The 14,656-nt window shown below is 42.3% G+C and overlaps 1 protein-coding gene across 1 annotated transcript in view; it reads right to left on the bottom strand.

Moving 5' to 3' along the window:
• Positions 1–448: 448 nt before the first annotated feature.
• The window catches only part of BBOX1 (gamma-butyrobetaine hydroxylase 1), a 90,419-nt gene continuing 76,211 nt past the window's right edge, over positions 449–14,656 (bottom strand). The window contains exons 5-8 of the mRNA XM_034769839.1: positions 14,052–14,157; positions 10,017–10,213; positions 8,775–8,941; positions 449–4,016 (exon numbers count right to left, since the gene is read on the bottom strand). Of these exons, the coding sequence (XP_034625730.1) occupies positions 3,856–4,016; positions 8,775–8,941; positions 10,017–10,213; positions 14,052–14,157 (631 nt within the window). The 3' untranslated portion in view covers positions 449–3,855. The remainder of the gene's footprint in view (positions 4,017–8,774; positions 8,942–10,016; positions 10,214–14,051; positions 14,158–14,656) is intronic.

Raw genomic sequence — 14,656 nt, 5'->3', positions numbered from 1 at the left:
CAGTATGGCTTTATTAACAGGGAGCGCTATTTGACTGGAACCAGAGAATAGCAGGATGTCCAGGAACTTATGCTGAGGATCCTGAACTTCCTTAAGAGGAATCTGAAACTCCTCTGCAATTCTACAAAGAAGTTCTTGGAACTGCTTATAGCGATCAGAAGGATGGAGACATCGGAGCCACCACCTCATCTGGGGATGAAGATGACAATCTTGTTGGTTCCAGTGGAACAGCTGGGTCCAGCATGTGTTCCTCCTCCTCCTCAACTGGATTAGGAGGCAGCTCTGGTTGCCCTCTCAGACAGGTGGATGAGATGGCTCCCTAGTACATGGACCGACATGGAGGCGGGGCGGCTCCAGGGTTTTGGCCGCCCCAAGCAGCCAAAAAAAAAAAAAAAGCCGCGATCGTGATCTGCGGCAGCAATTCAGCAGAAGGTCCTTTGCTCCAAGGACGGGAGTGAGGGTCCATCCGCCGAATTGCTGCCGAATAGCTGGACCTGCCGCCCCTCTCTGGAGTGGCCGCCCCAAGCACCTGCTTGCCAAGCTGGTGCCTGGAGCCGGCCCTGCATGGAGGGATGGTAAGGGTCACATGGTTCTGAATAAGGCCAATAAAATGAATTAGATGAAGGTGGCAGAGGTCCTCATGGCATGGGGTACTAACAGCTGTGAGGCAGATGATGAGATGGAGGTTGATTCTAAGCTGGTTCAGGCCTCCTGTCTGGGAAGGCATGTTTTGGAGGAGGAATTAATGGTTCATCGCGTAGTTCAGAATCTTTTGAGGAAGAGAAAGCCGTAGTCAGCCCACCTTGGTCAGAGGTATGCCGAATTCTGCTTTCAAAATTCTTCTGCTCCAGGTGCTTGGAACACATGTACCCACAGTGGAATACACACAGGGATCAGCACTCGAAGACAAATACACAGTATTGATCAAGCCTTTGCTGAGAATGCTTTAAAGGGATCTGGCGATGCAATCTGTTCCAAGCCTTTCGTGGTATGTATCGATGCAATCCATGATGAAGCTTGCAAAGAATTAGTGTTACTAGTATGGTATTTAATGGAGAGGAAGGAATGGTAGTGGAGAGATTTCTAGATTTAAATAAATGTAATATAGGTATCAATGTATCCATATTTGAGAAGATAAATGAATGCTTTCGAGAACATTTCATTCCATGGGAGAATCTAATAGAATTCTCCAGTGATAATGCCTCTATAAAGAAGGGAGTTAATCACTTTGTTCTTACAGAACTAAAAGGAAAGCAAACCAAGGTTTATAATGTTGGGTGTCCATACCATCTGATTCACATTGTGGCTAACAAAGCTACAAAGATGTTAGCAGTAGATGTTGACAATACAGTAACTAGAGTATATGGTCACTTCTCAAGAAGCTCTAAAAGAAAAGAAATACTGAAAGAATTTGATGATTTTTGCAGTGTAGAAAGCAGAATTTTTTTGGACCATGTGCTAAGTCGAGGGCTAAGTTTGCAGCATTGTTTAACCAGACTACTTCAGCAATATCTAGCTTTGAAGGCATATCCTGGTGTAAAATCTCAAACTAATCTTTGAAAATCTACAAATTGAACTGTATTACCTGTTTTTGCATAATGTTTTGCCTGTGTTTGATAGTTTGTATGAGATGCTGCAAAGTGAAGCCCCTCTCGCCCACTGCTTGCATGACACTATTATGCACCTGTTCCAAAAGATCTTTGGAAGATACATAAAGCCATCATGTCTCAAAGAAACAAAAGAATTGTCAAAGGTAGATTTCTTAAATCCAGAAAACCAAGTGGAGGAGAATAAATTGTTTGTTGGATTTTGTGCCTCACCATTCCTGAAGTCTGAAGAAATTTAATGCAGTGCTCATTGTGACACTATCAGTAAAAGTTTTTACTCTGATGTGAAGTGAATGAATGCGAAGCTATGGAAGCTCTTCTGGAAAAACTTCAGAGAAGGATGACATTTTATAGTCTTTGTGTTAGATTTCAGGAAGAGAAGCAGACATGAATTTTCTATTCTAGTGAAGACACTGACAACCTTTCCAGTAATTCCCACAGAAGAAATGGACAGCCTCAACAATGAATTTGTTACCTCCCAGTTAACAAAGAAGTTTTAATTTGAAACAGAATCAATGCTAGTGACGTTTTTTTGCAACAAGATGAGTGAACTAAAAAGTCCAGTGTCAGGGACACCACAGTTTCCACTGCTTTCCAAAGCTATCTGAGTTTTGTCTCATAGCAATGCTGGATGTGAAAGGATTTTCAGCATATGTGCAAAAATTTGCACCCATCAGAGAAATGAAATCAAAACTAGGACACTAAGGGGTGTACTTACCACCAAAATGAATTTGTTTTGCAAACAGTACTGTTACCAGCTCTATCCGAGCAAGGAGAGGCTGAAGAAAGCAAGAGTGATATGTTCACAGTACTTCAACAAGATAATTAATAAAGTAAATACATGTTTCTATAGTATTATTTAGCAAAGTAATAATATAAAGGAACTTCTATAGTGTGTCTATTCAGATAGGCTTTATTAGCAAATTAAATACCACCACAAATCTCCCTGAAATTATTTTGGAAATGTTGGTCAGTATGGATATCTGAGACAGAAGGCAGAACTGAACCAGAGTCTCCCATGTTCTGGGTTGATGTTGGTGTTGGTGGGAGGGGGCTTCTCCTCTGTTTTTCTTGAGAAAGGGATGACCTGGCTTAGGCAATGAATTCCAGGAAAGGCTTCATGGCTGTGAATCCCAAGTGGAGAGAGATGCCTCCATTAGGCCTGGAGTTAGGCACCTACCACCTACTGAAGAGCGGGGTTTAGGACACACCCCTCTCCTTGGCATTTCATACTGGCTATCTTGGGCAGCTCCCAGCTCAATCTGCTGCCTTTTGTGAATCCTATCTTTAGGCAACTAATTCTCCCCTTGTTGTATAGGGAGCCCAGGTGCCTAACTCAGGGCTGTGAATTCCACTTGGTGACGAAGTGCCTTAAAGTTAGGCTTTGCAATGCTGAGCCTAGTCCCCCATGTGACTCTCATACTGAATCTCTCAGTGCCTCAGTTCCTAGCTGTAAAATGGGGCCAAAACACTTCCTTTGGCTGTACAGTCTGTAAGCTCTTCAGCACAGGGAGAGTCTTCTACTACGTATGTGCAAAGCACCCTCTGCAACAGGGGTCTGATCTCTGGACGTTAGGTAGTACTGTAATACTACTGCTGATAAGGAAGGGTATGAGTCCATCTCTTCTCCTATAGCTGTATGGACTCTTTAGACATAACTGGAATAAAAAGTACTACAAAAACTTACTCGTGGGTGTGAAATTAAGCAGGAGTGGCTCTGAACATACACAAAGAGCAGATCTATTGAGTAAGAAGATGCTATTTTTGAATAGTCACTTTCCAGAGTAGAATTGCTTGTTAACATCACTGCAGATTCTAAAGCTTTTGTTGTTGGTTTTTTTTTGGGTGGCATAAAGAAAACGAGTTTTATATCTCTGAAAATAGATATAAAATTCTCAGAAAGCTGCTGTCCATTACAAACCCTTAATGGGTGATATGTGAAAGGCTTTTCTTGATGCCTCACCTGGAGAGACTGATTTCTGAGAAGGGAAGGCCTATTTGTGGTGTATTGGTATCTAACCAGTTTCAGACTAGTACAGCAGGGTGTAATACCACTTACAATGACAGCAGAATAAAGATATACTGCGAGATATATTGTTTTCAACAAAGCATACCTTTGAAAAATATATTCAGTCTTTCAAAGGTTATATTAGCGAAGGTTTAAAATGTGGAAATCAACTATATTTATATTTTTTAAAACAAAGATGAACCATCCAAGGCACTGCTAATTATTAAACCAGAAGAAAGCTTAATTGCCATTCTGGACGATTTTCCTCAGGAGTCGGAGTCTTGACATTACCACATCCCAGTCTGCATAAGCACCTTCGAGGTGACGGGATATTTCTGTTCCTGATTGGTAGCTCCGGCGACCATGCAGTAAACGCCAGTTGTCAAATGTTACTATGTCTCCTACGAAGAGATTAAACAACGTACTTCACAGCTTTGTCATGTTTTCCATCATTTCAAATATATAACACATTGAAGTTCTTTAAATGCATTTGTCTGAGTGTCTCTTAAAACCCACAGCCCCAAAACACCTGTTCCCCACAACTGAGAAATGTAAACATTCCTAGAAAGCACAACATTCCATCACTTACATCTGTCTGTGCCTGGGGTAACTGAGCACCTCATAATCATTAATATACTGATGCTCACAACATCCCAGTGGCATTGAGCAATGCTATTATCACCATGTTACGGATGGGAACTGAGACAGAGAGGGACTAAGTGACTTGCCCACAGTCACCCAGGAAGTCTATGGCTGGGAATTGAATTCAGGTATCTCAAGTCTCAGGCTGGAGCCCTAGCCACTGTATCTCCTGCAAACTGCAACGCCTTCCCACATCACTGGGGTTATAGAGGCTGCAGGAGTACCACAACTCTATGGCTGGAATAACCACTTTGCATGGATCCAACCAGCACAGAGAAAGGGGTCTGATATGAAATAAAATGACCTCACCAATGGTGGCAATGCAGCACAGCCTCTACTCCCCCATCCTACTCCTCTCTGCTGCCTGAATGGTGGCGGGGGGAGGAATGTACAGGGTATCCAATTCATCATTGTAGGGGATAACCACAGCACAGAATGGAGCTAGGAGGCTCTCACTCCTCAGTCAGGGACCACTCACATTTGGCCAAGTTCTCAGCCTTTGAAAAACTGCAGTTTGCACCTCAGATACCAACTTTCACGTGGTAAATAAGCACCCCAACTTTCACAATAAGACAAAAATCAAGCTAATCCCATATCAAAACAAGGCCAAAACAACCTAATCCCTAAAACCCCCAATACTGTATGTGACTAGATCCCCCCGACGTGCAGTCGGGGACAGTGGTGGGCCCGCTGTGCACCCCTGACTCTCTCCACCTCTGGCCCCTGCTTGCCAGGAACCGATCAAAAAAAAAGAAGCAACAAGCTGCAACAAGCTACAAGCCAAAAACTAGCCAACAAGCAACTCACAAGCCAATTAGCCCAATTTCTGCGTTTTTTTCATGGGTTTGGCATGTCTGGTTTGCACATGCTCTGAAGCAGCTTCTTAATAGTCTGGGAGATAAATTCTTCAAAGGTTCTGCTGGCACTGAACACACATACTCAAGAGCCTCACAGCTCCCATGTGTGACTGCACTGCACATGTGCTATCCCCACAAAACAACTCAGCATGCTCTGTCTCTGGGTGCTGGGGATAGGCAGAGGTGAGGAATGGTGGGGGTGTGCGTGTGCTTGGGTGTGGGGGGACATGAAAAGAGGGGAATGAAAGAGCCAGAGGGTGGGGAGACGCAGACAGGGAAGCAGTAGCCGACAGGAGCTGGGGGAAGGGGCAGCAGAGGGAGTTAGGGAAGAGAGGTGGAGGTGTCTGGGTGGTATACAGGTGTGATTCAGGGGGAAGAGGGGTAGGAGTCTGGGTCTGGATAGGGTTAGAGGGAATGGGAGCAGGAGCTGGAGGAAGGGGCTGGAGAAGGTGAGACAGATGTGGTGCGGGACAGGGGAAAAGGGTCAATAAGCACTTAGAGCATACTATCTTCGGGTTTTTACACTGCTGCCCACCATTGTAACGTCTGAGCACCTTCCATGCAAAATCCCCTCCAGAATGTGGAACTGAACCCAGGAGTCCTGAGACTCGACATTCCTCTGCTGTCAGCAAATATGTACGAAACCTACTTTCAAAGTGTGTCTTATCTCCCTCTATGCCCAATCCACGTACTCTGCCTGCTGCTCCTATCAATAACTCTGTTAGCTCAAGTGGCAGAGGTCTGAGAGGATCTAAAGTTTCCAAGCCTGCTTGATGACCCGGGCGGGTGTCAGTATGATGCTACATGAAGGAAATTCTGTGTTCTCAGATTTTTATTTTTTTTTACATGAGGAAACGACATCCAAAACCACTACCTTAAAAGAACATTATTAAGGTTGCAAAGTTGAGCACTCAAAAGTTAGGGAATGTCAGAATTAAGTTTGCCCATACAGCCTTAATCCAGCCCCCTTGTGCATATGGCTTTTGATACAGTGTTCGTACTATTTTTTTTTCCAAAGGATCCCTGCCTCATTCAGTGCTTTGGGAATTAATCAGGTTTATATAGTGAAGGAGGGTGTTATCTCTAGGACTCCTGCCGCACGGTGGAAGGTATGTAGTGAATAAAGCAGGAAACTGGAGGAAGAGAAACAAGATTGTCTGTTCTCAAATGGATAAAGCAGATGTTAATTCCTTTGAAGTTTACACCGCTGGTGTGGAGTCAGGAGTCTGGCTGATCCCATAGGTGTGGTGGGGGAGAAGGGCCTAGTTGGGAAATGTTAGACAAAGGATTAGGAAACTGTTAAAAAGAGCAGACTGAGGAAGAAAGGTTGGGTCTGCAGTGAAAGAGACAGCAACCAGTTTCCTAGACACTGGGGAACCAGGCAGAGCGATGCAAGAGGAGGGAGGGTGCATGAGAGATTGTGCAGAGGAGGAGGAACTGTGAAGGACTGCATGGAGGATGTGAAAGAGGGACCACAAGAGATCATGCAGAGGAAGTGGAAGGGCCATGAGGGATTTGCGGTAAAAGAGGAAGAACGACGAGGTATCACATGCAGTGGGAGGAAGATCCAGGACTGTGTGGATCATGCAGAGTAGGAAGAGGGACCACACTGGACCATGCTGGGGAGGAGGAGGAGGAAGGACAACAAGGGACTGTGCAGAGAAAAGACCACAAAAGATCATGAGGATGATGCTCAGGGGCCAACAAGGTATCACTGGAGGAAGAGGGACCACAAAGGTTTGCTCAGAGAAGGAGGAGGAGGAAGCAGCATGAAGGACCATACAAGGATGAAGAACTGTTGGTAAGAGAACAAATGCAGGTGCCTTTAACAATGGGTGATGAGTAAAGAACAACTAGGTTGAGGAAAGAGATGGCTGCATAGATGAGAGTCACCCACAGCAACCTCTCAGGAGATGTGTGAATCTTTATTCCCTCGGGTGCAGTGGGCTAGGGCAGAGCCTTATTCCCTGTTACAGCTAGCACAGGGGAGGGGCTAATAAATTTCCCATGTGTCCGAGGCTATCTCCAGCCTCGGGAGCTACCTTGGGAAACTGGCTGAAATAGAGAGCACTCATGGCTCCCCTCTCAGTCATGGGTCCACATATGATGTTCTGGTTTTAGTGGGTGAACTCACTTCACATACACAAAGCCAGAGGCTCTGTGCAGGTGATGAGCATGGGGGCTAGCAAGTAAAATCCACCCACATCCCAGAGGCAAGGTGCGGGTTTGCGGTGCACCGCCCCCCCACCCCCACCCGGCAGCTATTACTACAGCCTATGGGCTGGAAGAGTGTGTGCTCCAGCATCTCCACCCTGCTTGTGTGGGGCAACAGTGCCACTGGAGACACGTAATAATGGATCCCCTGGTCCATCTACATCGCTGCCCTCTGCAGCACATAGGACAGCAGATGCCTTCATGTATAGCCCTGCTGCACAAACCTACTGCAGCACATTAGCATGGCACATCTTTGCACAGCACTGTGCACCATGGTAATTTTCAGCCAACATGTTCAAAACAGCTTGTATTTTGTGTGTGTAATATACCTAACTACATTAAAAGAACATTAAAGTTACAAAGTCAAGTGTTTAAAAGTTAAGAAATGCCAGAATGTAGCTAACCCTTGCAGCCTTAATTCAGTCCTCTTGTGTGTATGGATTACGATACAGGTTACGTGTATACTTGGAACTAGGGGTGTGATTCTCGGCTCACGTAGCCATACTCATACTAGCTCTCATTGCACTAGCGTGCTAAAAATAGTCGAGTAATCATGGTAGCAAAGACTGAAGCAAGCGGCAGGAACAGATTAGTCACCTTGAGTACAAACCTGACTGGAACCCCCTGGGTACATACTTAGGGTGGCTAGTCTGTGCCACTGCTTGCTGCTGCCCATTCTACCACAGCTACACTACTATTTTTAGTATGCTGGCTTGGTGAGAGCTAGTGCAAGTGTATGAAAACTGGGATTCACACTCTCAGCTCCAAGTGTAGACACAGCCACAGTCCTCTAAGTGATCACAGACTACTTTTTACCACAAGACCCCTTCCTCATACTGCACAGAAGGAACATGCTCACTTAATGGGCAGCTATTCAATGGTTTGTGTTATCCTCATCATTCAGCCTGGGCCCCATGAATTATTTACTGCACACTATTTAAACCCGGCTCCAAATACAGAGTAATTAATTTCCTTCTATGGTTTCTATGATGCTCTCACGATAGTATCTGAATGCTTCATAGCTAGTAGTGAATGTGTCTTCACAACACCCCTGTAAGGTAGTTCAGTGCTATTATCCCCATTCTACAAATGGGGAACTGAGGCACAGAGAAATTAAGGGTAAAACTGTCTAAAGTGTCCACTGATTTTGGATGCCCAACTTGATACACCTCAGACCTAATTTTCCAGAAAACTTAGCATTTTTATAGCACTTTACAAATTCAAAACACAGCTCCAATTGATTTCAATTGCGGTCATGAGTGCTCTGGACTTCTCCAAATCTGGCCCCAAGTATTTCATGTGGGGCACTCAGAGAGGACCGAGATTCCCTTTTTCTACCAGAATTGTACTAACATGTTCAAATGTTTAGGATTTTGATCTTAGGCAAAAGCATGAAAAAAAAAAAATCTTCCAATTACTATAAGCAGAAGCAACTTATTCACTGACCTGGTTTCATCTTGTAGGTAAACTTATGTTCCGGGCTGTTCAATAGATCAACAAATTCCTTCAAAGCTGCATAAAACGGCTGCACTTTTTCAGCAGGTATGTCAAAAACAGTGTCTCTTGTTGCATTATTATAATTGATACGAACCACCTGGCCTCTGTAATCTACACTGAAAGAAAGAGAGAGAGAGAAAAATGTATTATGTCACTCAACCTTTTAGCATATTTTTGTTTTGGTAAGGACGGGTTCACTTTCCCCTTTCAGTTGCTGGCTGTTACAGCACAGTTCAACAATGAAGTGCCGTGCTATGACAAAGTATTATACATTATTGCATATCAGACTCCTGCTTTCAAGTTTATCAATGGACCAGGGTTTAGGAAGATTAATAATCAAAGGGACTTGAGCTCCTAAATATTTTGGCATTTTTGAAAATCCCACCCTTATTCTGTCTATATAAAAAATCAACACACACACACACACACACACACACACAAAAAATGTGTGAGTTTTGATTAATAGATTTTTACAGCCAGAAGGGACCATTATGACATCTAACCTGACCTCCTTGTCATGTAACAAGATTAAAAGAAGAGGATAAAACAGCAAGACAGCCTCTATGTAACATAAGAGTTTTTTCTATCTAGGAGCTTCATAACATGGCAGCATCCCAGCATTGGTACACATTTCGTATAGAATTTAGATAGAAGACCAACTGAAGGATATCAAGAGAAGGTTAGTATGGTTGCTTTGAGTTCCTGGAGGGTGGAAAGAATGAATAGGGAAAGTTGAGACAATGATAAATTCAATAATAAAAATAATAAAGAATAACTGACACATTATAGTACAACATAATTCAGTTGATAAGACTTAATAATTAAAGACAAAATTGAAACACTGTTTTCCCACAAGGTGGCAGGCATAGACCCTCTAACATCTTTCTCCAAGAGAAACAATGAAAGATGCAAATAAAACTTTTTCATTCAAGCAAATTGTTGCTGTGCAACTAGTACTTAATTTGCAATGAAAGAGTTGCTGGGGTTCAAACAATTTTTTTACATTCATAACTAATGCAGCAAGCCCAGAGGTGTCAGGGCTATGAACTGCCAAGCCTAGAGGTACTGGGGCTCAGCCCTGGCAAGCCCAGGCACTGTGTGCAACCCTGTAATTCCTGGTGAACCAGCAATATGGTATGAGCTACTACTGGGATTCTATTAGATATAATCACACCCTTGACTGTTACTCACTCTATAATCCTCTGTTTAGACTGCATAGTGAAATCACAGTAGTCGACCCCAACATCCGTGAAGTCTACAAGGGTGGAGGAGAGGATCTGAAAGGCTTGAGGATTTTGCTCCTTCAGCTTGTTGGATACATGAAATCCATCTACAACTTCACTTTCACCTCCAGTAGCTGCTTGTTTTATACAATGAAGAAACTGAATCTGTAACAAATTAACACCTCATTACAGGAAGAAATAGCCTGGATATTTAATAGTTCATTGTCATCAGTTCATTCATCTGTCCTGTCATTTAAAAAATATCCTAAAAGACTAAAGGACCTGTATCCCCATTGTATTACCCCAGTTTCACACCAGTCTGAGTCTACTGTCACAATGGGGTAAAACTTAAGTAACAAGGTAGTGAATTAGGCCTAAATCACAAAGCTCTGGTTCCATAAATTTCTTCTGGCCTGAGTCAGGTTGGTACAACTGGTGATTATTGCCATATAATTTAAACATCCACTGTGGTCATTACTGCCTCTCTAAATATAGGAAATTATTTTCCACTTGCAGAAATGACATAATTAGGTGTGAAAAATGTGCTCATCAAGGATGTCAGTATGTGTCACTGGCTCATTGAAGACAGCAGGTCTCAGATATCTACAGCAATAATGGACCCTCAGGAAACATACACTTCTGTTTATGTTGTGTTCAGAGTTCTCAAAAAATTGGACAAGATGGAGCTGAAGGGCCAAATTCTGCTCACAGTTGCCCGAATGTAAATCTGGGATAACTCTATTGGGCCCAGTGTTGCTCCTACTGATGTTAATGGCAAACTTCCAGTGACATCAAGGAGAGCAGCATCAGGTCCACTTACTGCAGTTTACATCAGTGTAACTAAACACAGAATTGGACCATCATTTACATGAATGCAACTTTCACTGAAGTCATTGAGGACTACACCCAAGTAATGAAACTGAGTTAGATCTAAAGAAAATGGGAAGTAAAACAGAGAAGTGAGGGGAAGGAATGGATTCAGGTATTGTTAGCTGCCCCTGTAGTATGGGGTGATGTAATATGGCAGTGATTATAGGGAGAAACAGGGGTAACTGTTGAGGCAGAAGAAGAATCAATCAACATAACTGCAAATGAAATGAAGTTTAGATTCCAAATAAAACCTGCCCTAGATAAGGGATGGTGTATGGCTGCACTGGCCCAGGCAGAAATGTGGTTCAGGGACTCACAATTCATTCCCTGTTCCTTCCATGCACTGGAGAGGGAGTACATTACTTCATCCTTTTCACAGAAGAGCTTGCTCCCACTCCATAACCCAGACCAGCTATTCTGGACAGAAAGGTCCAGAATAGCTGGTAGAGAGGTCCAGAATTGCTGGTAGAGGTGCGCAGGAGACAGGATACCCATTTGCTAACAGTGGGGAGTACTAGGAAAGCAGCTTCTTCTCTCACCACCATGGCAAGAATTGCAATCTGTGCATGAGCAAACAGGGGCATACGTGGTCAGGGAAGGACTGTGACACTCTAACCCATAAGTGATAATGGCCCTCTGACAAAACTCCAAGAGATGCAAAATGAGACGTTAGCTTTCCAGTCTAGAGAGATGGAAACTCCAACCAAAACTAGTACTCATCTTTAACAGGATATCATGTGAATGAGATCAAAACTTTGGAAAAATCCTCAGATATTTTTATAGGTGACCTCTAAAAATTAATCATCATCCATTTAGGGCCATATTTTCTGGATAGTACCTAGATACTGTATAATAATTAGGAAATTAGCACAATCATGCATTGTGAGCCTAGATGGCAAATATGTTTCTAATGTGCTTAAAAACAATTTTTATTTTAAACTAGGGTTTTAGAATTGAACAGGTTGTGGGTTTTTTTTTTTTTAATGTTTTATGGCAGTTCGTGATTTTGTGGTTTTGGCACAGATAAGATAGTGAGCTAAGGCACATCTGTTTTCTATTAATGAACTACCACTCTATTCCTATTCCATATTAACCAACAGCATCTAAATGAATGTTCAGCAGGTAGCACATTAATGTGAAAGATTTGGCACCTCTTCAGAAGTAGATCATGCTGGCCTGTTCATTTCATCACAAAATGATTACTTCAAGCCTTGGGGGGGGGGGGGGGGGGGGGGGGGGGGGGGGGGATTGCAAGTATGAAATTTGAAGGTACAAATGTTTGCTGTAGTATCTTTGGTTAGTTATACATTCTTTGTGGTACTCTCTTTCAGGTCTGTTGTGAATTATGTGAATCATGTTGTGCTGTCATGGTGACTCAGAGTTCCACAGGTTAACTGGGTAAAAATGTTTTTCCTGTTATTAGTTTAAAGTTGTTGCCATCCAGTTTCACGGGATGTCCCCTTGTTCTTGTATTATGCTTAAGTGAACAGAAGTGTTGATTTACCTTCTCTCACTCATAAGTTTTATATCTTGATCATCTCTCCTATTTGTCTCCTCTCTGAATTAAACATACCTAGAATAAATTTTTCAAAGCTGCCTAAGGTATGCCCAGTTCCCATTAGTTTTAATCTTTTCAATCTCTCCTCATGTGGAAGTATCCTCAGGCCTCTAACAGTTTTCTCTGAACTTCTGTTTTTGTTATATTATTTTTCCGATAAGGTAGTCGGAAATGGACACAGTATTCAAAGTGAGGAACCCTATTGAATTGGATAATGGCACTGTAATATATTCAATATCATTTTTGTGTAACATACCGCATCCTAATATGCAGTTTGCTCTTTTTGACTTGCACATTACACAGAGGTTTTCACTTAGCTGTCCACGGTGGCTCCCTGATCTTTTTACTAAGTAATTACAGTTAATTCAGTCTCCGGTAGTATGAGTATTTCAAATGTCTCCTTCCAATGTGCACTACCTTCCATTTGTCAAAAGTGAATTGCATTTGCCATCCCTGCTGCTCAGTCAGCTGGTTTTGTTAGGCCACTTTGGAGTACCTCACATTCTTCCCTAATCTTGATTAACTTAAATCATGTTGTATCTTCTTACTGTTCACTGTCTTTTCTAGATCATTAATGAATATTTTACACAACATTAGCACTATTATAGCTCAATGGCTCACCTTTTGCCAAATGGAAAACGGACTATTTATCCCTGCTCTTTTCTGTCTCAGCCAACTTCTAATCCATGACACAGAACTTTACCTTCACTCCATGACTAGTTAATTTCCTTAATAGCTTCTTGTAAGGGACTTTGTCAAAGTTTTATGAAAGTCCAAATAAATTATATCTACCAGTTCTCCTTCATCTACTAGTTTGTTGACTCAAAGAATTCCAGCAGACTGGAGCAGCAATTTTCCCCATTATAAACATTTGATGCTGTAAGAAAATTAATGACTTACAAATGCATGGAAGTAAACATCACTGCTATTGATTTTACTTGATCCTCCCTGTGCCATCTCATTCAGTACAATTTAGGAACAAGTTTTCCTTAAATATTATTTTAAATTGTTTTCAACTTCTAGAGAAAGTGATGCGGTGACTTGATCTCAGTTCATAAATACCACAGAGAATGTATCTGGTACGAGGGAACCGTTTCATTTAGCAGACAACTGCATAAATAAAGCCAATGGCTGGAAGCAGCAATTAAATTAAAATTGGATATAAGATGCAATTTTTAATTTCAGTAAGGGTGATTAAGCGCCTGAGCAGCTAACTAAAGGAAGTGGTGAATTCCCCATCATTTGGAGTATTTAAATCAAGACCAGATGTCTTTCTAAAAAGATATCCTCTAGTTCAGCTACAAGTTATTGGGTTTGATAGTGTTCACTCATATAGCAGGAAAGAATAATTCGCTCCATTGTAGGAATTACTAGTGTAATTCTATGGCCTGTTATATGGGAATTCAGACTAGATAATCATAATTCTTCCTATGGATTGATGAACTTTAAAAAACCGGAAATTTTACATATATCTAAGTTTTGCTCAGCAGACACATTACCTGTCGCTTTTTCAAACTATAGGAACAATGAGATTTTCCCCCTTGCTTTGTGGAAAAGTCAGTAGGTTCTCCTTACCCCAGGAGGATGCTGCAGAACAGGGTAATCAGTGTGAAAACTTAGCTTCCCAGATGTGTAAGCCACATTATTAGCATCCCTTTTGTCTTCCACTTGCCAAGTAGGGCTTTACAATGAAAGAAAAAAAAAAAAAGAGGAAACATGTTAAAGCCATCTGCCATTTAAGCCAGCAAAGTACAATGAAACTATGAAATCTCAATACAAAAGAGCTATTAAAAATTGCTGGATATAGAATTATTGTTATAATGAGAAGGGACAAACAATGAGTCACCAGTGCCCTTCACAGCACTGAACTGGCCATTTCAGCAACTGTGCAACAGAAGCAATCACTTCAAAAATGATGCTAGTGTGTGTGGAGTAGGCCAGACAAGTTGCCCCCAGTGCTATATCTCTAAGGGTATTGCCTTTGCTTTTCTAGTAAAAGCTCTGAGGACTGTATTGTGCCAGCATTCAGCAGAAGGACAGGACAGAACCTCAGCTGGTGTAAATCAGTGTAGCACCTACTGGAGTTGCACAGGTGTAAGGGAGGACAGCATTTTTGGCACGGTTTGTTCAATTTGGTCATTTCCATTTCCCCAAAGAAAAAGTGGAAGCACTGTAAGTTG

Source organism: Trachemys scripta, chromosome 4 (genome assembly GCF_013100865.1).
Source record: "Trachemys scripta elegans isolate TJP31775 chromosome 4, CAS_Tse_1.0, whole genome shotgun sequence".
NCBI lineage: Eukaryota > Metazoa > Chordata > Testudines > Emydidae > Trachemys > Trachemys scripta.
The sequence above is the reverse complement of the archived record's forward strand: the minus strand, read 5'-3'. Positions and strand labels throughout refer to the sequence as shown.